The sequence below is a fragment of the Callospermophilus lateralis genome, chromosome 1 (assembly GCF_048772815.1).
Source record: "Callospermophilus lateralis isolate mCalLat2 chromosome 1, mCalLat2.hap1, whole genome shotgun sequence".
NCBI classification, from domain to species: domain Eukaryota; kingdom Metazoa; phylum Chordata; class Mammalia; order Rodentia; family Sciuridae; genus Callospermophilus; species Callospermophilus lateralis.
This window is the reverse complement of record NC_135305.1, coordinates 85455905-85480681: the sequence shown is the minus strand read 5'-3', so window position 1 is coordinate 85480681 and position 24777 is coordinate 85455905. Positions and strand designations below refer to the sequence as shown.

The 24777-nt window shown below is 41.6% G+C and overlaps 1 protein-coding gene and 1 non-coding gene across 2 annotated transcripts in view; both read left to right on the top strand.

Moving 5' to 3' along the window:
• Cpvl (carboxypeptidase vitellogenic like) overlaps positions 1-16328 on the top strand; it is a 104166-nt gene extending 87838 nt beyond the window's left edge. Inside the window, exon 12 of the mRNA XM_076863608.2 lies at positions 16064-16328. Within this exon, the coding sequence (XP_076719723.1) occupies positions 16064-16171 (108 nt within the window). The 3' untranslated portion in view covers positions 16172-16328. The remainder of the gene's footprint in view (positions 1-16063) is intronic.
• Trnaa-agc (transfer RNA alanine (anticodon AGC)) lies at positions 2503-2574 on the top strand. The gene has a single exon. It is a non-coding gene; the product is annotated as a tRNA-Ala (tRNA).
• Positions 16329-24777: the final 8449 nt, after the last annotated feature.

Here is a 24777-nt window from a genome sequence, read left to right as displayed (position 1 = left end):
TGGAGAACATAGTTCTGCTCTTAATAGAGTAGCCACTGATCTTGAAGCATCACATTTAGAAAGTGATGTCCACAGCTCCAGATTCCTGAAATCCTCAGCCCAAATCTTATGCTAAATGTAGGACCTCAGTCCCTGCCATCCATGATCAGTTTATCAGTGGTCTTCGTTTTCTCAAATCCCCGGTAGACCACTGGTAACTTAGCCTTGTAGAAAAACTCTTTGGTCTTTTCAAAGCATTAGCTCTGTTTCTCAGCAGTTTCATGCTGTACTAAAATTTGCTCTTACCACGTAGCAGTGTGTCTGTCCCCTTCCAACAGAGCAACTCTGTTAAGTTGTGTCAGCTTTCAGTACCACCAGAGTGGTGGTTCTCAACAAAGGTGCCATCCACCAGCCTCAGTAAACTCATTCCTGGATATCAATTATTGATCAACTACTATAATGGATTGATGTCAAATTAAAAAAAATAGTTCAGTGTAAAGTCTTATCATGAACAAATTTTATCTTTCCCATTGGTAATTCTTTAGCTCCAGCCAAGCTCCCAGCTGAATTCTTCAACCTACTGCAGATTGAAAATGTACTAGACCTATAATGGTCTGTATTGAACATGTACAAACTTTTTTTCCTTGTTTTTAGTCCCTTATTTAATAAGCATTCTTAATCTGGAGTAAGCATTCTCTGGTTAGAATTCAAAGGGTTAGTAAACTTACAAGGGGAAAAATTCACATCTTCATTTTTGCTAACCTTTTACCAAAATAGCATTTCCTTCCATTTTGAATTATGAAATATAGCCTTTCCTTCCATGTTGAACATAGGCAACAAATCACAGTGGCATCTGGACCTTTGACTTTGTTGCCAATAGAAAACAGAGATATTTTTACATGAAATACAGTGTCACATATGCTGTCATAGATATCTTGAAATAAACTTTTATGATCATCACCATAGTGATGATCAACCTACTGGTTGCTCTTGTAGAAATACACACACACACACACACACACACACACACAAGCTGGGTCAGTTTTTTATATTTTACTATGTTGGTTGTTTCAAAATAACAGCTTCATTTATAATCTAATATATATGTGTATTCAGCCTTTTATATCCACAGGTTCTTTATCTGTGGGTTCAACCTACTGCAGATTGAAAATGTACTAGACCCATGATGGTCTGAATTGAACATGTACAAACTTTTTTTCTTGTTTTTAGTCCCTAGACAATACACTCTAATGATTATTTACATAGCATTTATATGATATTAGGCATATGAATAATCTACAAATGTTTTGAAATGTACAGGAGGATGTTCTTAAGTTATATGCAAATATCATGCCATTTTATATAAGGGATTTGAGCATCCCTGGATTTTGGTACTATGGTGGGTTCTCTAGCCAATCCCCTGCAATTGCTAAAGGATGGAGAGACAACTGTGTGTGTTATAAAATTTCAAGATATTATGAGAAAAACTGCACACACACACACACACACACACACACACACACACACAAAACCAATGCATTAAACTATGCTGAATTATTGGAAAAAATTTATGGTCTCTCTCCAACCCAAACCACAGACCATCTTGCATGATCCCAGACAGAAGTTATGAGCTAAACTATCAGGTAGACTTGAATTTTGTCCCTAGTTCATTACCCTGGTGATACTATCACCATATTCTATTGACATTATACTGTAGGGTTGAGAGAATAGCTATTGTGTTGTACTGCACTTGGGTCCCTGCTCCACCACCTATGAACTGTGTGACTTTGAGCAACGGTTTCAGTCAGCTTTTTCACTGCTGTGACTGAAAGACCTGACAAGACTTTAGAGAAGGGAAGGTTTATTTGGAGGCTCATGGTTTCAGAGGTCTCAGTCCATAGACAGCTGGCTCCATTCCTGGGGCCAAAGGTGAGGCAGAACATCACTGTGGAAGAGTGTGGTAAAGGGAAGCAGCTCCCATGGTGATCAGGAAGCATAGAGAGAGACTCCACTTGCCAGATACAAAATATATACCCCATAGAGATGATCCCAGTGCCCACCTCCTCCAGCCATACTTATCCTACCTGCTTTTAGTTACCATTCAGTTAATCCCGTCTGGGGATTAATTCACTGATTGGGTTAAGGCTCTCAGAACCCAATCATTTCTCCTCTGAACCTTCTTGAATTGTCTCACGAATCAGCTTTTGGGGGACACCTCACATCCAAACCATAACCACAACTTACTTAAACTCTCCAAGAAGATTGTCACCTGTAGATGGGGAAGTAGCACCTTCCACACTCACAGCTCTCACAGGAGGAGCAATTACAAGGGCGAGTTGGGATGGTGCTTATAAACCACTTGCCTCTCTACCTGGCACCTATAGTGTGTCATAAATATTTGTTCCTCTTGCTTTTGAGGACCTCTCCTAGCATTATTTTATCTTCACAGGGTAAGAAAGTCTCTCTATGTTCACAGAGTCCTCAAGAGACATTTTTTATTAAAAGTTCAAATAATGAAGAGCTGGGGATATGGCTCAGTGGTAGAGCATTTGCCTAGCATGTGAGAGGCCCTGGGTTCAATCCCCAGCACTGCCAAAAGTTTTAAAAATTCTAATAGGATAATGAGGCCTGTAGCATTTTATCAAGTAGGCCTGGAGCAACTATAATTGTGTCCAGTTTTAACTTCACCACAGCAGGGAACAAGTCTTGCTGAGTAGAGGGCATAGGGAGGGCTAGGGAGGTGTTCCACATTTTGCTGCATGACGGTGAGTCCCTTCTAGTTTAATAGTCATCCCAAATGTCCCTGTTGCCAGTAAACCAAGTGCATCTAGCTTCTAAGTTTTGTGGGGTTTTTTTTTTTTTTTTTTTTGGTGTGTGTGTGTGTGTGTGTGTGTGTGTGTGTGTGTACACTGAGCTTCTAACATAGGGAAACAGAGAAGAAGGGAAACACAAGAGATTAGATTTAGAGCGTTAAAAACAAACTGTCAAAACAAAAGACCTAAATATCTGGCCACTTACCACTCTTCTGCTGTCAGGCTTGGAGATGCAGTATTTATTTTTGTTCCTGATATTTGGTTTTTTTACACAGCAACCAGGGTCCCGGGGTCTGGATTCTGGCACCAGGTCTGTTGTGCTGGAGCTGCTGGCCCAGGGGGACTTCCTACTTTGCCTTTGTTTCTGTTCAGTTGCTTCTGCGTCCTGTCTACCTGCTAGATGGAACCATAGGCCCTGTCTCATCATCTATGTGGAGAAAAGAAAAAAAGCCCGACAGAGAACATGTTAAAGCTCTTAAAGACTCAATTTTGTGAGTTTGGCAGCACCAACAGGCAGTTTTCCTTTCCTTTCCTTTTATTTTTTTTTTAAACTAAATGTTGAATACATAACAAAGAATAGTTATAAGGTCAAACAATGATAAATGAAGGTCCTTGTAATTATCAGCCAGTTTAAGAAATAAAACCTAACAGTAGTTCATCTTTTCCACCCCACCCCTTTCTAATATTAATAGTTTTATGACACATATATGCAGCATTTTACTTTTTGTGTTAATCTTAATTATTTTGTATGTATTTTGCAATAATATACTTACGCTATTCAACACTGTTTTGTGAGATTCACCCATACTGATAAGCTCAATTGGGCTTTGTTCTTTCTCATTGCTGCATGGTATTTCATGATGTGATTATATTATTCACCCATTCTACTGCTGATGGACATGTAGGTTGTCTCCAACTTCTTGCTGCTACAAATAGTGGGGCTGCAAACATTCTTGCACTCATCTCCTTGTGCTTGTCAGTGTCACTAGATAATGTGTTTTTCAAATTGATTTTATCTTTGCAGGAATGCCTAAGAGTTCTGGTTATCCCTAGATCTCAGCAAACACTTGACTTGTCTCTTGTTATCTTGCACCTGAGCTTGTTAAATCGAAAGGAGGCTTAATGTCCTTTCCCATATCTTTACATTCATGGTGTGCTTTCTCTTTCTCTCACTTCTCCTGTCTTCTTTTCTGATACCATCAAATCAAAGGGCTCCAATATCCACACACACAGTGACAGTGGTGTGGACATGTCATGCCCATATCTTGGTGGTGCTATGTGGGTACAGGTACATTTTTTTTTTTCTTTCTGGATGTCCCGTGCCAAAGTTGGCTACCAAATCATCTAGGTTTATAAAATGTCAGAAATGTATTCCTGTAGCACCATCGCAATTCAACTCTGCTAATATTGGCTCAGTAATAAGAAGCAACTAATACAATCAACAGATTTCAGTGTATGCCTTGGATTTGCAGACAAGCCCCAGACCAGAGGGAAAACAATCTGAATCTTTCTCTAGCAGAATATCTCTCACTTCCATCACTCATCTGTGGAAACAGGGAAGAAAAGTGAGTTAGCCAGTTCCTTTGCCATGAGTTTCACTAAAAAATTAAGAAGAATAGTCATCAGTAAACACCCCCCACCCAGCTCCTCAGCTGGAATTTGTCACATCTGCTTTACGGTATCCTTTTCCTCAGCCTGATTTTATTCATTTCCTAATGCTCGTCATAGAAACCACAAAGAACTACTTAAAAAGAAAAACACTGCATTTATACAAACCAATAAACATAGTGCAGCATTTGGGGACATTAAAAAAAACAAACATGAGGGCTGTCCCATGCTGTAAATTCCAAAATGAAATCATTTATGCTTCGGGGTGTTTTGAAAGATGCTGTTCAAGAACATTCTGAATATGTATGTTAAGTCACTGCTCTTTAGTTTGTTCCCTTTTCCAGTAGCCTCTTCAGGGGGTCTTCACTCCCTCCTCCTCAATTCACCCTCCTTTCTGTTTTTTTTTTTTTTTTTTTCCCAAAAGGCAAGTCTGGTCGTGTCTTTCCTTGTTTAAAGCCTCTTCCAAAGGTTTGACAGCTGCAGCATGAAGTTTAAACTGAACATGGGTTAGTGAGATATTTATTTGATCTGGCTTCTGCTCCATTTCCCCATCTGAACTCTTACTCTCCCTCCTTCCCAATTAGAATCCTAAGGAAAAAGGCAAAAAAAAAACAAACAAACAAACAAACAAAAAAAACAGTTTTTACCCATCACACAATAGCAATTCACTCCCATTCCCCTCCCTTGCCTCTGAAGGTCTTTTTTTTTTTTTTTTTTTCTATTCAGAAGACACCCATTTGCCTTTCAAAACTAAGCCCCAGCACCCCTTCTGGGAAGCCCACTATGCTCCTGCCCACAAGATTATCTTCTCTGCAGCTCTAACTAGGTTCAATTGCATGACTGGGGCTGCATAATTTAATTCTTTGGAGCGGGTGGGTACCGGGATTGAACTCAGGGGCACTCTACCACTGAGCCTCATTCCTAGCCCTATTTTTTTGTAGTTTATTTAGAGACAGGATCTCACTGAGATACTTAGCACCTCACTTTTGCTGAGGATGGCTTTGAACTCATGATCCTCCTGCCTCAGCCTCCTGAGCTATGCCAGGCTCATAATTTAATTCTTTAACTGTATTCCTTACTATTTGATACTGAGCTGGTTGAGGCCAAGAACAATGTATCATTTTATTACCAGGGCTCCTGGCACCAAGTCAGTGCTCAGGGAATTAAAATCCAAGGGGCTTCTGCAGTAGAAGCCACTATCCTATGCTTCTGAGTGCGTGCATGCAAGCTGTGTGTGTGTGAGTGTGTGTATGTGTGTGTATGTGTGTGTGTGTGCATGCTTACATGTGTGTGTTAGTACTACATCTAACTGTGTCATGGCTACTCACCATGTGCACACACCAGATTGTGTTCTAGGAAATAGACATGCTGAGAAAATAGACATGCAGCTAGAATACCTCCATCTAAATAAAGGCTGTATTTTTACATCCACCAAAGAGTATTTCCTTTCTGTGTTCCAAAGGAGGGAAAAAACGAGAACAATTCTGGAACACAAATTCATGGAAGTGATTGTAGAAGTTACCAGAACTGAGGAGCATCCTCTCCTTAAAAAAAAAAAAAAAAAAAAAAAAAAAAATTGAATTCTTTGGTTTTGTTTTGTTTCCTTTGCTTAAAAAAAAATTTACCCAGCTTGCTTCCTGAAAACAAAGGAAATAATAAACAATAGCAACTCCAAATTTTACTCTGATTATTTGCCAGGAGTCTTTCTTAGTTCTTGTGGTTCTATTTCATTAGAGAAGACCAATTAGCATAAGAAGAATGCTTCTAAATTAAGCTACCCAAATATGCACTTAGTTAATACTCTGTGAGCTAATTTATTGTATTATTTAAAATATAAATTGGCTAGCAGATCTATTTATTGAAGTATAACAGCTAGGCAACAATGCATAATTTTCTCTTAGCTGTTGAGTGGTTTTTAATAATCTATTGAAATTTAAAAGAGAACCATTTCATTAAATGGAAAGTGAGTAAATGCTAAGAAGTCTAAAATTTAAAGAATTATCCACCCATGGAGAATAGGTTTTAAAAATTAATGGTATTTTTGGAACAAAGAGAACAGGGGTTTGCTTTTTAAACAGTAACTTTTTGTTGTTTTAGTCTGAAGTGTAACCAAAGACTCACACAATCACTTGTGGGAATGTTAAACAGAGCCAAAAAGTAAATAAATAAGGTAGAGAGTGGAGTGGAACAGAGACCTGGGAGGTGGGAAGGAGCAATGTAAAGTTGTAAACTCGTGTTCAAACATCGCCCTTTCGTTAGCTGGCACCGATTTTGGTTTGGCAGTAAAGAATGTGTGTCCTGTTTTATTCCATCAACTGGCTTCATGAAGATGTCTTGCCATTAGACCTGGTCTGTATTCTAAATTCCTGGACCTGGGGACATTTAGCGGTTTGGGAAGCCTTTTCAGTAATGGGTCAGTAATACAGTTGAATCCAAATACCCTGTCTCCCCTGGAGTTTTCCTGAACAGACCAGCTGTGGAGCACCTCAGCATGCTCTGATACAAATGGAAGGATCTCGTGCAGGAGATGGCATGGTCTTGAAACACTGTCATCGCCAATTATACCAGAACTCAGGGTGGGGATGGGGTGTAGGCAGGAATGGAAGCAGGTAACAGGCCTTCCTCACCTTTCTGCCATTATTTGACATCTGGCCTGATTCCCTGAGCCACAGTTTCAGATAATTTAGGGACCTTATAGTGTAGCAGAAAGTGAGGGTCAGGACATCGAGATCTGGAAGCAACAATTTATTAGTGGTGCCATGTCCAAGAAGGATAATTCCCAAAGTCTGAGCCCTGAGCACAGCAGGGCTTTTACTATTATACATAAGTAAGTTTGGGATACATTTCAAGGCTAGAGAGTTGTGGAAAGTGAGTAAATGCTAAGAAGTCTAAAATTTAAAGAATCATCCACCCATGGAGTGTGGATGATTAGAGTGTGCATCTTACATTCTTTATATGGGTACAACTTATCAACAGCCTAGGGACTCTTAGCTCATTTGGCTTAGGGACTTTTACTTGATTAAACCTAAAGGGGGATTGTTCTGTCTCTGCCAAATTGTTTCCTACTTCTGCTACCATGGATATCTGTTGTAGGTGCCTTTTAACCACTGCAGGTTTCTATAGTTAAATGTCAGTAAGCAGAGCTTCTATGTGTCAGTGTGCAAAACCACAGCCTGTCAGCTCTTATATTGTTAAGTTTCCATTTTGCTCTACCACAATAGTCTATCAATTTCTACCGATATTTCTTGGTGGAATGGCAGCTTTCCAACACTATGACAAAATACCTGAGATAATCAACTTAACAAGAGGAAAGTTTTACTGTGGCCCAACTTTCCAGGTTTTCTGTTCATAGTCAGCCTATTGCTTTGGGGCCTGTGCTGAGGCAGCACATCATGGCATGAAGTACATGGTGAAGCAAAGCTGCTCACCCCATGGTAGCTAGGAAGCAGAAGGAAAGAGACAGGAAGGGTCCTATTATCTCCTTGTAGGGCATGTCTTCCTTGACGAGGTCCAACCTTCCCAAAGTTTCACTACTCCCAATAGAACTACAGGCTGGCGACCAAGCTTTCAATACCTGGGTCTTTGGGGGAGGTTTCATATCCAAACTATAACCCTGGGGTTTATCTTGAAAAGGAGAAACAGTGCCAGAACATTTCAACTGTCTTTGGAGAGACAAAATTTTAGAATCAGTGGCCTGAAGGATTTGTACTATTTGTCAGAGACACGGATTTGAACTGTTTGTCAGCTTCACGTGTAAATACTCTCACCTTGACCATTTTCAAGCTAACACTTCGACACTAGTTTTTGTGGAGTCAAGCAGCAGTGTGTGCAATCGTCCTCTTTGATCCTGTGAGAGAGAACTCCAGCACACCCCTGCCAGAACTTTCCTGCATGGCTGTTTGCAGGAAGTACAACTTCAGCAGGTTGGCTGGCTCTTGTTCCATGATACCCAAAGGCTCAGAGCCAGGAGCCAAGTCCTTGCAGCACCCCAGGCAGAGAGAATTGATTGCTGTAACCTCTGCCCTCCCCACCCCTTGCTCTCATTCTCTCCTCCAAAAGAAACTACAAGCGTAGATCCCAAAGCGAGATACCGGGGAAGGGTAAATAATGAACTGAATTGTGCTTTTTAATCCTCCTGTGGGTATCAAGTATGAAACCTGGACTCAGGATGACCAAATGAGGAAGGGAAGTCTCAATTACTTTTTAATTGCATCAAATCCTGTGTTATAAAGTGGGTTCCTAAAAGGGGAGAAAGAAAGGACAGCTTTCTGCTCTTGAGGCCAGACAAGTGAGGTCTTGCCTGCCTGACATTTCTGTGAGGGAGCAGAGGGCGTTTGGCACTGTGTGTGGTGACAGGGGGAGAAGGGTGAGGAAGAGAATGGGCTGGATCATGGTTGTTGGCAAGTCTCAAGGTAAAACTCTGTAGGTACAATTACGTGGAGAATATGGATGGAGATTCCATCTCATTCAAGCTGCTTGCCTACTTTAATTGGGACCTTTCCCGTGGGAAGGAAGGACTCACAATATGGAAATCAAAGAAACCTGGGAGATAAGTGTATTAAATGTATTAAAATTGTTTTTTCCTGAAAAAAAAATACAGTAATAAATGTCATATTTATTACCATTTTAATGTCTGCTCTTACTCCACTAATTAAAGGAAAAAATGTTCTTTTGACCATAAAAACTCAGATAGTAGTGCAGGGATGATTAGGTTTAATGCTTACTATTTGCCTCTGCTAACTTATGGCACAAAGTTAGTACCTATTTGGGGACTAAGCGCCATGTAATGCTTCATATGCATTGTCACTTTGGATCCTGAAAGAAAACTAAATGTTGTTAGAGCCATCAACCAATCCAGACTATGCAGGGTTTTTTGTTTTGTTTTTGTTTTTTAACTCTTAGTACTAAAAATTTTGTATTTCTAGAAACCCCTTTGTCCTGGGCAAATTGAGACAACTGGTCACCCTAAATCTTATCTCCATTTTACAAATGAGAAAAATAGAAGCAGTGAAGTCACTATGGCAAAGTCCCAGAGATGGACTCAAACCAGATCAGCTTCATCCCGAGTCCATGCTCTGGAGCACCAGCCCAAATTTCTTCCTCCCACACAGTAATATCATTTCACTGTCTTCAAATTTTCTTTGTTTCTGTTGAGTAGTCAACTTCTTTTCCCATGACAGCTTATAAGATGCTGTCTTTGCTTTCAGCAATGTACCATTACGTGTTTAAATGCAGTAAGTTTTCCTTTTGTTTATCCTGTTTAGGATTCACTGAGCTTCCCGAACTGTGGCTGAATGACTTTGCTCAATTTTGGAAATTGCTCTGTCAGCATTTGTAAATTTGCTACTACTTTTGCCCCATTCCTACCTTATTTTATTCTAGGACTTCAGGTCAATGTAAGTGAGATGTTTTGTAGTTTCAAGTTTTACCTTCTCTTTTCTAAATTTTCCATTCTTGTATTCTCCATGCTTCTTTCTGGATATTTTTGTCAGATCTAGAAAATATGAACTTCCAGTTCACATATTTTTTCTTCTACTGTATCTGATCTACTGCAAAACTCTCTATGGAGTTCTTCACTTCAATAATCAATGAATGCCCTTTTGGTTCTAGAATTTCCATTTGGTTCTTTTTTATATTTTCTAATTCTCTGGTGAATTCTCTATTTTCCCCCTTAACTTCTTGAATGTTTTGTTCACAGTTATTTAAAAATCTACACCTGGTAACTCCAGTAGGGGAAGGTTAAAAACCCTTTGATTTGATTATGTCTTTTGGCACATATACTAGATTTTATTGAATGCTGGACAAAGTGTCTGAAGAAAGGCCTTATCTCTTCCTGAAGAGAATTTAATTTCTTCTGGAAGGCAGTGAGAGTAGGGACAGATCACCTTCATTCAGGCAGGGCCTGAGAGGATCTTGAGTGCTGGGTTTTAAAGTCTATGAGACTCACCTGTTTCTGGTTCTCCATCACTGGTAGGGTGTTGGCTCTCATGGACCTGAACAAAAGCTTGTGGTGTCTTCCCATGTCAGTTGGCCTTCCCAGGTCTGCAAGTTCAAATTTTCTTTTCTTTGGGGGTTTTCTTTCTTTTGTTTTTTTTTTTTTTTGGTTCCCCAAGTACCATAAAGCTGGTGAAAGTTCTCCTTAGCATTTTATTCTTTAATCTGTCAGTTGTTGCTTGGCTTCTTGGTCAGGAATCTTAGGAATCAGTGAATTTCTCAAAGGGAAGGCAGCACTAGATGTAAGGCTCACTTCTCTACAATTCTCTCCGTGATTTTGGCCTCTCAAATCTTGGTTGCTCTCTAAAAAGCATGCTTTTCTTTTTAATTCAGCTTCTGTTGTTTTTCAGTAATGTGAGGTTAGTTTGGTACAGGCTACTATAAAGAAGTAGAAATCCTGAATTATAATACTGTTGCAACTGGTAATAAGATGGTACATACAGGAAGCCCTTTTGGACTGAATCAAGAAGCACCGAAGGTCTCTGTGGGCTACACCAGGAATGTGTACCACAGGGATGGCAGCACTTGGGCCTCCTGAAGCACCTAGAAGCCTCTTTCTGCCTGCTATTTGATAATCACCAGGTAGGCTACAAGTGCACGGTGGGAAAGCCCCAGGATAGTTGTCCCTGTGCATTGCTGGAGCAATTCTGCCTTGGTCTCTGTTTTGTTTTTGCCTTGTTCTTTGTTAACAGATGTCTGTTAACAAGCTTTGGCTAGTTTTTTATTCTAATTTCCAATTACCCTTTCTTTAAAAATATATTTTATTTCAGTGCATATTCATTTATTTCTACTAACAATTAGTCATACTAAAAGCTGAAAGCTAAAAAGCAAGTTTAAATAAATGCAGCGTGGAATGAAAACGGAAAAAGAGTTTTAGGATAAATCAGAAAGCGCAAGTACCAAGATTCTCTTGAGCTTACACATCATTCCATAGTGGAAATCAGGAACCATAAACCTATATATTGTACCTCCCGAACTTGTATCTCCCATGGCTGTCTTTCCTCTGCTCTGCTTAATAGTACACTCTTTGCAAATCTCCTCATGTTAGAAGCCTGAGATGGAAAGGTAGCAGAGGGTTCTCATTAAATCTATATTTCTGATTGATCTCTAATTTTATTAGTTCCACCACAGCTGCTTTCCCTCTCTGTCAGGAGCCTACTTCACCTCTCTCTGTTCTTTTTTATTGTTGTGGTTCTTTTTAGATATACATGTTACTAGAGTGTATTTTGACATATATACCTAGAGTATAGCTTCCCATTCTTGTGGTTGTATGTGATGTGTAGTAACACTGGTCATGTATTCATATATAAATACAGGAAAGTCATGTCTGATTCATTCTACTGTCTTTCCAATTCCTAAACCCCTTCCCTTCCTTTCATTCCCTTTGTCTAATCCAATGAACTTCTATTCTTCCACCAACCCCACCACCCCCTGTGGGCGCGCCCTTATGGTGTGTTAGCATCCACATATAAGAGAGAACATTTGGCCTTCGGTTTTGGGGAATTGGCTTATTTCACTTAGCATGATAGTCTCCAGATCTATCCATTTACTGGCAAATACCATAATTTCATTCTTCTTTATGGCTGATACTCCATTGTGTATATGTACCACATTTTCTTTATCCATTCATCTGTTGAAGGGCACCTAGGTTGGTTCCATAGCTTAGCTATTATGAATTGAGCTGCTGTCAATATTGATGTGGTGGAGTCTCCCTGTTCTGGTGATCTTGGTCTTGCCCCAGTATCACTCCCTTCTAAATCAGCCTCCTCATTACATATTAAGTAACTTCTGTGATGCAAATCTGAGGTTAGCACTACTCAAAACCCTCTCGGATCCAGAAGAGAAAAATCCATCCAGACAGAAAGCAGATCAGTGATTGTGGGAGTTGGGAGAGAGGATATTGCTAACAGGGAAGGTTTTCTTTGGGTTGATGAAAACATTCTGTAACTGGGTAGGGGCGATGTTGCACAACATTGTGAATGTACTAAATGCTACCGGATTGTGCACTTTAATATAGTTAAAAATGTTATGCTAAGTGTATTTTTTATCACACACACACACACACACACACACAGCCTGTAGGGATCAGCTCTCCCCCGACCCTGATTGTCACAGAGGTGACCGTGGTCCCCCTGTGTCCGCGGGTTCAACTCCTTCTGTTTTCCCTCCACTCCTTCAAGAACACAGACGCTCACAGCCTGCTGCCTGTACATGCAGTATCCCGCCCTCTGCATTTGCACTGGGTTCCTCATCTCTGCGGGGCGTCCTTCCATCCCTACCCCACCCATCCAAGGACCTTCTCTTCCAAGACTCCCTGCCAGTGCCCCCTGACAAGTCTGCATCGGCAAGGACAATGTGAACTTCGAATCCTCCATCTTAAAAGCACATCTGGGAAGCCTTTGCACCGGGCCTGCACCTCTAGATCCTGGGGGAATTAGCGATCCTTTTCTAAAAAATGAAACGGCTTGAAGGTTTATGTGTTTGCATAACCTTTTTTTTTTTTTTGATTCATGACACATTTGTGACCCCCAGAAACATCTGGAACGCATGAGCTCAGCAGCGCCCACACTGCACAGCTTCTGGTGATGAGAGGATCTCCATCCAGAAAGCCTTGAGATGAGTCTTGTCACAATTAAATTTCGCAATCGCGACCCTGCCAGGTTTCTCACACACCTCCGAGAGCTGCCGATCGCTTTGTGTCCTTGGTTTGGGAGTGGTGAGGCTTGGAAATAGACAACCGAGTGGGTTATTGTTCCTCACTCAGAAATTTATTTTTTCCGAGGCTAATGTTGGTAAAATGCTGTTCGGGTCTCAGCTTGGGAACATGCGTGCTTGGGAATTGGGGGCGGTGAACGGCCTTTCTTCCTAAAGGAGCTCCCCTTTCTGACCCGATGAGGCCATTTCCCGTGTCACTGGGTCCTTGCAGATGGCAGATGGCAGTCAGAGCTAGTGCAGGCAAGCCACTGGGAAAACACGATGACCCCACCCTCCTTCAGCTAGTCTTCTCCACCCGATTATCACAGAGGTCACAGCCAGGTCCAGGGAGGTGTGAATCGAGCCAGGCGTGGACGCCCAGGCAGAGTGAATGAACCAAGGGGACTGCATGAGGAGGCTTGATAAGGTCCAGCTTATCTCCTCCCTTGGTGGGATCAGCGAGTCCCCTCTCAGCACAGAACAGGAACAGTTCTCTGGGGTTTCTCTTCAGCTATTCTTAAGGCCAGCCGCATCAGCATTGCTTCAGAATTGTTGGAATGCAGTTCTCAGCCCCCTCTCTGAACTTCAGAATTGGAGAGCCTGTGTATTTTTACATAGGTTTAAGTGTGAGTCTGTTATTTAAAATAACAGCTTTAAGTTTATTGAGATGAATATGTGGAATCCTGAATGTCAATGTGGATGTTTTGATCCTGGATTTTTAGCATGAATTATTGTTGGAAGCCTAATACTAGTAACTAATACGTGCTTAATACTAAGGCCAGGCACTATACTAAGTGTTCCATGGGCATTTTTCCATTATATGCTTACACAATTCACAATTCACAATGACTCTGAGAATTAATATGTCTTTTCCCAATTGTACAAAGAAATGGAGGCTCCGACAGGCTGTTACTTGCCCAAGGTCACACAGCTTGCTGTACCCTCTTGTCTCGCTCCTGCACTCTGACTCCCGAGCCCTGGCTATAAAGCACCGTGTTATCCCTCATTAGCCATAGCTCTGATTTTGGAGGCAGGATGACCTTTAGCTCTTGAGTACTCGGTTTATTGCTGTTCCAGACCATTGCTGCCAAACTCATTTCTAGTTGAAGCAGCTGTATTTTGTCACACAAATGACTCATTAAGTGTCCTCAGCGAAGCTGAAACCGCACAGAAATCCCTCATCAGTTCCTCCCCTGGCTGGAAGTTTGGATAAGAATCTGCAGAAAGAAAATTCTAGCCTGGGGTTGTGGGGAAGTAAAGGTTTCACTCTAGTTACCTGAGGGTCTCTTGTCACAAGTATGTTTACTTTTGGTCTGTGACGAAACATGGCACATACTGGTTCTCCAGATGCAAACATGGACACAAATGGTGGATGGATCCATGATCCTTGCAGTAGAGTGTCAATGACCACAGGGCTAATGAGTATATGGCAGAAGTGTCCCTTTGTAGAAGCAGGGACCAGCCCATCCCACACCTGAAAGTGGCATCTGCCTCCATTAGAGGGCTGTTGGGAAACGGGCACTGAACTTCTGTGACTAAGCTGTAGGGTTCAGTTGGAACATGAAGAATCATTGTGCAGGTATGTGATCCGACTTAAAGCAATGTGTTTGTATAAGATGTCAGGGTTGTAGCTAGTTATCTTACAAGCGCGTGACTCACAAACCATCTCGAAAGCCCCAAATAGCCACACGACCTCCACGCTTCTGTAAATGGTGCTACCTGCAATTATATAGGGATAACTGTGAGCAGCAGGGTAAGATTTTTTCTTATAACCTTGATCCCAACTTACCTCTTAGCAAGATTGTGAGAAGATAAGTGTTGAGAGGTGGAGATATTTTCATATAATAAATATACTATTTTTTTCTGCCTCGGATCCCTTATATTGATGCATGTAAAAGAACCCAGACTCTTGGGAAGGGCCTTGTGAAAGTGATCTTTGCATGCTGATTATAATTTAACAACTAGAAGTTTCTGCAATGACCTCTTATTGCCTAGGTGTATTCCCTTGACCCACTAGGAACTTCTCTCCATTGCCCATGTGTGACAGAGCACTCAGGCCATACTGATCTCTCCCAGAAGTGGCCTCCAAACACTCAGTGTCAGTCTTCATGGAGGCTTCCTGTTGCCCTCTGCTTGAGATATTTACCCACACTGGACGTCCAATGAGTGAAGAGACCAACAAGACTCTTTCTGTCTACATAGAGCCCAGTTCAAGGGGTGGAACTCACATCCACTTGAACTCACCTCAACTAGAAACGCTAGCAGAATGCTTCATACAGCCTGATGAGGGCTTGGACGACACAGGTGCACACACTGGTCCAAATGATGAGTCTATTGTAGAAAATAGACAACGATTTTCCTAAACAAGAATGTCTTACGCTAGAAAGAAAGATGCCACTCAGTGTGAGGGCCAGTGGGGCTGGCTATCTGGAGGGTGTCATTGGGCAGGCATTGTACCCCGTTGCAGGCTGACCTGGCCTGGGGTGGAACTCCCCACCTCCAAGGCCCCACCAGGTGAGACTTACAGCAAAGGACCTCCAAATGGGGGGACCTAGGGGCAGGCACATCACTCCCAAGAGGAAGAAGAGAGGTAATCCTCAAATATTATACAGATGAAAGATGAACACAATTTCATACAAATCAAATAATTACACAATTTAAAAAATTTCCTACCTTTATGTTACCTATTATTATTAAAACTATTAGAAATAAGATGACCCGCATATCCAAAGGCTCAGATTGGTGGAAAATGTTCTCACATTTGTATTTCTTTTGGGGGTACTGGGGATTGAACCCAGGGTCTTGCTAGTACAAGGCAAGAGCTATACCACTAAGCCACATCCCACTAAGCCACATCCCAGCCCTCTTCTGGATTTTATAGAGACTTTAAACACTCTGATCCAAATTAAAACTTTTCATTTACTTAGAATATCTGCTTCTTTAAATTTCAAGTTTTCTTGTCTTTCTTCTTGAAGGTAATTGTTCGAGGTGGAGGACACATTTTACCCTTGGATCAGCCTCTGAGATCTTTTGACATGATCAATCGATTCATCTTTGGAAAAGGGTGGAATCCTTATGATTGACAGACAACTATTTTCCTAAACGAGAATGTCAGGAGCTTTAATCCGTGAAAAGAAAATTCTCAAAAATTGAAAATGTCTTATAAATAAGAAAATTATATTTTTATATCTGCAAAATGTTTCTCATCAATAAAAATTAATGATCCTTGAAACAAGCAAGTTTCTGAATTGCGGGGAGATGGTTTATCACGAAGGAAGTGAGCCAGAGGAAGGATCACATGACTTAACTTAGAGGATGGAGGGAAAGGATTCTGACATTGATCCTGACAGCAGGGGTTGATGAGCTTCTGGGATCACAAATAGGAATTTCTACTCCCTTTAAGAGTAAGTGAAAAGTGCAATAAAGAAATCAAGTTGTAACGCCTTGTTTTTTAAGTAACAAAAGTTTTTCATATGATGCATCTGAAGGTGTTTGGTAAATATTATTGGATAAGAAGAGCTGATTATCACCCCATAAGAAAGGATGAAGTTATAACAATTGTGATGAGATTTTTGAATATCTCGTCTTTGAGGAAAGTCAGCTTTGATTTATTTGAAATAGAAACCTTATGTATAAAAAGAATGATGGAAAAGGAATGATAGACCAGTTCATGATATCATGATATGCAGGGAATCTTATACAGAGAGCATACTTAATCAGCTTAATTAGCCTTTCTTCTTCCCTTCCTCCCTTCCTTCCTTCTTTCTTGGTGGTTTGTTTGAGGGGATACTACACATTTACCAGGCAGCCTATAGGCCACATAAGATGATTCATTTTTAATTTGATTTATAAATTCTCTTAATTCTTTTATCAAAGAGCAACTTAAATTTTCTTTTCTTCCTTTCTCTCTCTCTCTCTCTCTCTCTCTCTCTCTCTCTCTCTCTCTCTCTTTCTCTCTCTCTCTCTCAGGGATTGAATCCAGGAGCACTTAACCACTAACTCACATCCCTGGCCCTATTTTGTATTTTATTTAGAGAGAGGATCTTGCTGAGTTAGTTAAGCCCTCACTAAATTGCTGGCCTTGAACTTGCAATCCTCCTGCCTCAGCCTCCCGAGCTTCTGGGATTACAGCATGCACCACCATACCCCGAAGAGCAACTGAATTTTATCAATGTTGGAATTGAAATTTGAGATAGCCTGGCTTTAAACTATGTAGATATATACATGCATTAGTAATTTCCCAACTACACTCACATCTCGGAACATTGCTCTTATTTATGCGCCTTGGACATATCTCTTTGAAATTCTACAGCATGTTTAGTTTTACAACATCACATCCCTCTTAGGTTGCCCACCTATGAATTAGCTCACTAGATAATTAAATTTAAAATATAGATGCCTGTTCTGGCTGCAAATATTGAGTTTGTTCTTTCAATTTTGCATATTTGTGCCTGATTTCTCTCAGGTTTGTGATCTCCCCCTCCCTGACCTTTTTCCTTTTTCTTTTCTTTCTTTCTATCTTTCTTTTTTCTAAAGAGGCATTGTTCATGATGCCCATGTGCTGGGTATCATCAAATCAAACCTTCTGGTCAAAGCAGATTGCAATTATTGGAGAGGACAAGCTGGAGCATGTCCTTTTTATGAGCAGGCTAAATGAGATGCATTGGTTCCATAAATACATAGTGGAAAGGGCCCAGACCTTGGCTGGAGACCAGGGATTTTTGTCTCAGTGGGCCACACACCCCTGGGTGGTTGGGATAAGTCACTTCTCCATACTACTAGTATCAAAAACAGGTGGCCAGAGGAGCAGATCTCAGAGGTTCCTTCTAGTTCGGGAAGCACTGGAGTCTTACTTTTCTCACCAGGCACTATAGATGGCCGATCCTCATTAATCACAGATTCTGTATTTGCGAATATCATGGCCTACTTGCTAAAAATTTATTTGTAACCCAAAAATCAATCGTGGCAAAAAATATGAGTTGTCCAACACACACATTCCCAGCTGAGATTAAACAAAGATTAAACAAAGGTGATGCTCTGCTCCCCCGACCCAAAGCTTAGGTACTGGGAATTGAACCCAGGGTGTTTTGTTTTGAGACAGGGTCTTGCTAAATTGCTGAGGGTCTAAGTGGCTGAGGCTAGCCTAGAACTTTCGATCCCTCTGTCTCGGCCTCCTGAGAGTTGCTGGGATTACAGGGAGGTGCCTCCACGTCCAGCCACTTCACTTTCTTTATTCAGCTTTCCTAACTCTAAACAAGGGTCCTTTCTAGGTCTGTTTAGTGCCACGCTTTTTACTTATTTGTGTGTGCTTTTCTTTTTGTAATTTTTTTAAAATTGTTGATAGACATTTATTTTATTTACTTATTTTTATGTGGTGCTGAGGATCGAACCCAGGGCCTCACACATGCTAAGCAAACGCTCTACCACTGAGCCACACCCCAGCCCCATGTGTGCTTTTCGTTACTGATTTTGTCATCTACCATGGCCCAGGCATAGTGCTCAGGTGTTGTCTAGTGTCCCTAAATACAAGATGGGCCTGACATAGAAAATGCGAGTTGGATAAGATTTGTTTGGGCATGGGTTGTGCTGTTGGCCCAGAGTTCAGTGTTAATAAATCAATAATATGTATCACATCAGGTGATTAAAAAACACACATCAAGCACGATTAGGTATTGATTGACAGAAATGCTGTGACCAGAGGCTGGAAGGAACTTAATTCTCTATTTCCCCTAGGGGCAATGATTCAGAGTTTGCTAATTCAGTGTTTGCAGAGATGTCAGAGAATATCACTACCATGAACAAAGAGAATCAGTTGTACTTTCAAAGCTTTTAACACAGCAACTGGCACAAAACAATAGCTCAATAAATGGAAACAACTGAAATTTTCAGTTTTATCATCTTCCTGCCCCAGGTACTGAAACAGTGGGGAGTGTTGAGGAGCAACTTGCTAGGCTATCTAGAAGCAGCCTTCCCCCATTACTTGAGGGTAGAGGTAACTGGAAACTGAATCTGGATGTTTTGTTTTAAAAGAACAGAAGGAAAGCCAAGCATTGCACTGCAGGCCTGTAATCCCAGTAGTTGCAGAGGCTGAGGCAGGAGGATCTTGAGTTCAAAGTCAGCCTCAGCAAAAGCAAGGTGCTAAGCAACTCAGTGAGACCCTGTCTCTAAATAAAATACAAAATAGGGCTGGGGATGTGGCTCAGTGGTCGAGAGCCCCTGAATTGGTCCCTGGTACCCCAAAAAACAAAAAAACAAAACAGAGGGAAGAGAGTTCCAAGACTGAAGAAAAGCAAAGTTTTTTAATTGAACTGGAGAAAGTCCTTTGTGTAAGGAACCTCCCATGGATTGCATATTTTCCATGGTCTATCCAAGACAATCCACTGGTGTCCAGGGAGAAAATTCTAATATGTCTGTCAATATTTATTTCATTTCAAAATGAGAGCACAGTTAAGCTTTACTAATATTTAGTATTGGATGGTCACCATGCTCTCCCCGGTCCAGATGCGAGACAGTCCAGTGTTCCATGTAACTAACATAAATGTAAATAGATTATATGGGTAAAGGGGGATGTTGTATGGAAGAGAGGTCCAACCGAAGCATCTCTCGTGGTCTGGGTTCAGCATGTTGTCAAGTATTGTGATTTATATTCACATAGGTTCCTTTTTTTTTTTTCTTTTTCCGGGTTCAAAGGATTGAACTCAGGGGCACTCAACCACTGAGCCTCATCCCCGGCCCTATTTTATATTTTATTTAGAGACAAGGTCTCACTGAGTTGCTTAGCACCTTGCTTTTGCTGAGTCTGGCTTTGAACTCAAGATCCTCCTGCCTCAGCCTCCAGAGCTGCTGGGATTACAGGTACACACCACTGTGCTTAGCTCACATATGTTTTTATCACTATGGTTGACTCATTCAAACCAACCCTTCTACTAGCAGGGCCTTTGGAACACTGTGCACTTTGGTGGGGAATGGGCACGTGGGCCTTTTGTACCACCCTGGTTGTCACATGTTGGTGCACCACAGGGTGCTGTGGGCCTGAGGAGAGCCATGCCTTCCTTCATGTACAAATACAAGCCTTACAGACTTGCTGTGATCTCCTGTCATGGCAAAGGAGTACTGTGAGTGTGTCACCTAACAGGTATATTTAAAATAGTAAACACATAAATCTGCCCTTTCAAGGCAGAAGTGGGACTTTCACAATTAGTGAGAAAGGTAAAGGTTAAAAAAAAAAAATTGAAACTATGGCAAGAGCATTTTGAGAACAGATGTTTGTAAGTGTTCCCATCTTTCTGGATGCACATTGCAAAAACAAAAACAACCCTTAAAAGCCAACAAAAGTCTTTGCATAAGAGACAACTGAAGCTAAGAAATGATTTGGGGGAGTGGGTTCAATGCAGACCATCTACCCAGGCATTTCTTCCACTTGACCCTACACAGCTCGGCCAAGTGTCTTCTTCATCTCTGGTGGACTCTGAAACCAAGCTTTAATGTAAACTGAACACATAATGGATGTTTAATTGCTATATTACCAAAGAATAACCCAAGATTTTCCAAAATTAGCAAAGCATATTCAACACATTGGTTCTATTAGGCCATGAATAGTAAAATGTTAGAGAGCAAAAATATTTTGCATCATTAAAAAATCTAATGAAATTTTTTAAAGTTTGGTATTTTAAGTTTCATCTGCATCCTTTTATTGTTTCCACTGTAAAATTTTATAATGTATATGTTATTTGTATAATAGTGGCCTGATCATGCTTTATAAATAATTACCCATATTTTATCCAATGTCTTCAGCGTTTTTTTGTTTGTTTGCATTGCTGGACAAGCACGCTGCCGTTGAATTACAGCCCCAGGGCCTGCCTCTCTCTCTCTATCTTTCTCTCTATCTTTCTCTCTCTCTCTCTCTCTCTCTCTCTCTCTCGGGATTGGGGGGTTGAACCCAGGGGCACTTTACCACTGAGCTACATTCCCAGCCCATTTTTAAATTTTGACAAAACGTCTCTAAGTTGCTGAGGCTGGCCTCAAATATAATCCTCCTTCCTCAGCCTGCCTCAAGCAGCTGGGATTCCAGGCTTGCCCCACAGCACCAAGCTAGCAATCTCTTAATGATAGGTTTGACAGCAAGAAGTTGGGAAATCACTGTTTGGGAGAACAGGAAAAGTCTAATTCAAAAGTAGTCTTAAAATTTGTACCAATTTCATTAATTTCTTTTAAAAACAAAAGCATCTGGCAGAGAGGGAGAGACAGAGTGAGAGAGGAAGGAAAGAGGGTGGCTTGTATCATCTGCTTTATTTTGAAAGTTGTACCCAAATCTTGAAAGTTTAGAAGCTATATCCCCTCTGCCCAAGAGGAGCTAATACATATTTGAATTGTGATTCTCTGCTAAGTACTAAGAACTGTCATTTAATTACTCATTCATGGACGTTCCCAAATTATCCTTTCTTGACACCAGAAACATGACAGGTATGTCCAGAAACCAGGGTCTGAGCTCTAGTAACAAGTTGTTTGGCTTAAATCCTAACTTACAGAAGGTCTGGCGTCCCTTCTTTCTTTCTGTGAATAACAAGACCTCTACTCTTCCAGCTGATGATACATGGGTGGTGGCTGTGTCAGTCTTATGCCGTTTATGCCCCTGATCCTACCCTCAGAGACATTTTGCTCTTCTTGCTGGTCCCTTGAGAGAAAGTCCCCTCGGCAGAGGCCTTGTGACCGAGGCTCCTTCAACTCCATAGTCATGTGGGGAGTTTGTGCCCTGGATGACATACAGCTACCTGCACAGATGTGTTTACTTTTTCTTGCATATTGTAATGGTTCTTGCTATTAAAATTCTGAAGATTTGAAAAACATTCAGAAAACAAATCTGAAAGCAATTAATTTTGTTTCCCCTAAGACACCGAGCCCAGGAATTAAAAGCAGACTGTTGTGATTTATATCTGCTCTAACCCAAGGAAAGAAATCTGTTCGATCATTTTAAAGGGATTTCTGGCAGCCTCAGGAGTGTGACGCGGGGCTGGGTGCATTCCCTTGGGCTCTGTGGGTCTGAGGAGGAAGCCAGGACTGTGGTTGTGCTTAAAGGAATTTCACAGGAAACTTCCTTGTGTCTAGCCTGATCTTTAGGGCAAATATTAATCTTTTTCTTAAATCTTTAATTTTCAAACTGCAAAAGTAAGAACTTTCCACTACAAAACAATAGAAACTCCCCCTCACCAGCCAACCCCACACCACACCTGGTGGTGACCGCTGATAACAACACATCCCTGGACCACCATGATGGCACCCCAACAACGGAGAGACAATGACCACCATTAAAAAAAACAAACAAACAAAAAAAAAACAGGTTTTGTTTCCAGGAGAAACAGGGGGCCTGGCTGCCAAGCTGCCAAAAGTCAAAAAATATCCACCTCATGCAGATGTCAAAGTTCAGCAGAAAGATGAAGGCCAATCTCTTCAACTGAATATGCAGCAAGATGCTCACTGGCAATTTTCACAACGAACATTTACAATCAAAACTCTTCTAATAATTTCTGATTATATTTTAATTTTCATAGGTGAATCAAAGCCTGACAAAGAACGGGGTGCAGTGGTGTACACCTGTAATCCCAGTGGCTGGGGAGGCTGAGGCAGGAGGATCTTGAGTTCAAAGCCATCCTCAGCAAAAGTGAGGTGCTAAGCAACTCAGTGAGACCCTGTCTCTAAATAAACTACAAAATAGGGCTGGGGATGAGGCTCAGTGGTTGAGTAACCCTGAGTTCAATCCCTGGTACCCACCTCCCCCAAAAAAATCATGACAAGGAAATGTCTGTGAAGGTTGAAGGAGAAGGAGGATCTGTATATGGAGAATAGGAAACCCAAGATACCTGTTTTTGTCAGTCTATGAACAGAAATTCCCTGGGACCTCTGGTTCCATTTTGCTTGCCTTCTCTCATCACCATGTGCCATAAGAAACTTTCTGGGTGGTAAAGACACAGGGAAATCTGACCTATGCCCCTAACCCTGAATGGAGTGGAGAGGGCTGTGTGGGGATGGAGTGACCACAGCATCACAAACTGTAACCCAGCCCACTGTGTACATTAGCAGAAAAAGCCCCCAAAATGCTTTGGGAGCAGAAAGTAAGGTGAGACTGCTCCACATTGGGAGCAGGGGGCATGCCGAAGGCTTTTCAGGGGAAAAGACTGATCCTAGCCAAGCCCAGCAAAGCACAGGTATGCCAGGGATGGTGAGGCTCTGAGCACCCCTACCTCTGCCTTCTCTTTTCTCATTTTTATCTTTCCATCTTGAATAGTACAGTTATTTTTTTGCAAAATCCAAATTCATACACACCTGCCCTAACTTCTGCAATGGAGAGAGTTGATGGACTGACTCCCAGGTTGATTGGAATAGACTCCCAATGGCCACACTTCAGTTCTGCCATCTTGTCTCTGCAGAGTCAGGGAAAGATCTAGAAGGCTTCCTGTAAGTCCATCCATCGAGTGGCCTTGGTGGCATGTGAAATGGCATTTCTTTATTAAAATCCTCACGAGCTGGACAGGCGCATGCTGGGATAGGCTGTCCTTTACTGAGGTCCCTTCTCCCCTGGGAAAAGGAATGTTCTTTAAGGAGGACTTTTTGAAATGGTTCCATAGTGTGACTCACTGGAGGGAAATGCCAGAGGCTTTGGGGTGAAAATAAACAAAAGTAAAAATAATAATGTAGCTTCTATCAAAAACGGCTTGAGTGATGTTGTACTGCAATATTCAAGAGGATCTTGGACAGCATGGAGCGAGGAGTGGAGAGGGACTTTTGTTTACTCAAGTGAGGCAGTTGGTTCTGAGTGAAATTTCAGCAGAATGCATTTCCCTTGGTAGGGCTGTGGGGGGCAGGGGTAATGGGATATCAAATACATCACTGCTCCCTCAGACGGGCTCCTCTGTCCCTGAGAAACCTTCATGTTTGTCAGGCTGAAGCCTCTGAATAGGTCCCCGAGTGTTCTAATTTCTTATGTAATGAGAAATATAATTCCCTTTTGGCCCCAGAAGTAAACCAAGCTCTAGGGAGCTTTGCTTCCATACTCAGAAGCCTCCCTTGCTGGATGGTCGGAGAGAAAAAAGAAGGAGCTCAGTGGGCCTGTGATTCTGAAGCCCAGTTTAAATTTTCCCATTTTTTCCAGTTCTTCATTGGATTTTTCTTTTTCTTTGTTTGGGTTGTAGTAAAGGAAAAGAGGAGGCCGTCCTGTATTCAATTTAGAAGCAATACTAGGAAGAGAAAAAGCATTCAGTAATCTGTTATTAGGACATGTCTGGCTACGAAAACCAGAACCAGGTGGCTTAAAACGACAAGCGTCAACACTCCCATGGAGGAGTCATTTAGAAGAGAAATGCCGGAAGGTCAAGTAGGCAGAGAGACGTGCCTTATTCTCTCTTGTAAGTCCTTCTTGGTCCCTGCAAGCAAATCACCCCATTCCCAACAGCCGACAGCATGGAATGAAAATAAAAGATTAGAATCAAGAGGGACAAAGAGCAAAAGAAGGTGACTGGAACGGGGTCCTTGAAACACTGGGCTGGTGCTCAGCACTCTCCACAGAGAATGCCCCAGAGTCTGGGGTTGTCTGTTTCTCCCCAGCAAGTCCAGCAGCTTCCGCAAAAGCCTCAAGTGTAGCTGGCTGTGATCCCAGCGGCTTGGGAGACTGAGGCAGGAGGATTGTGAGTTCAGA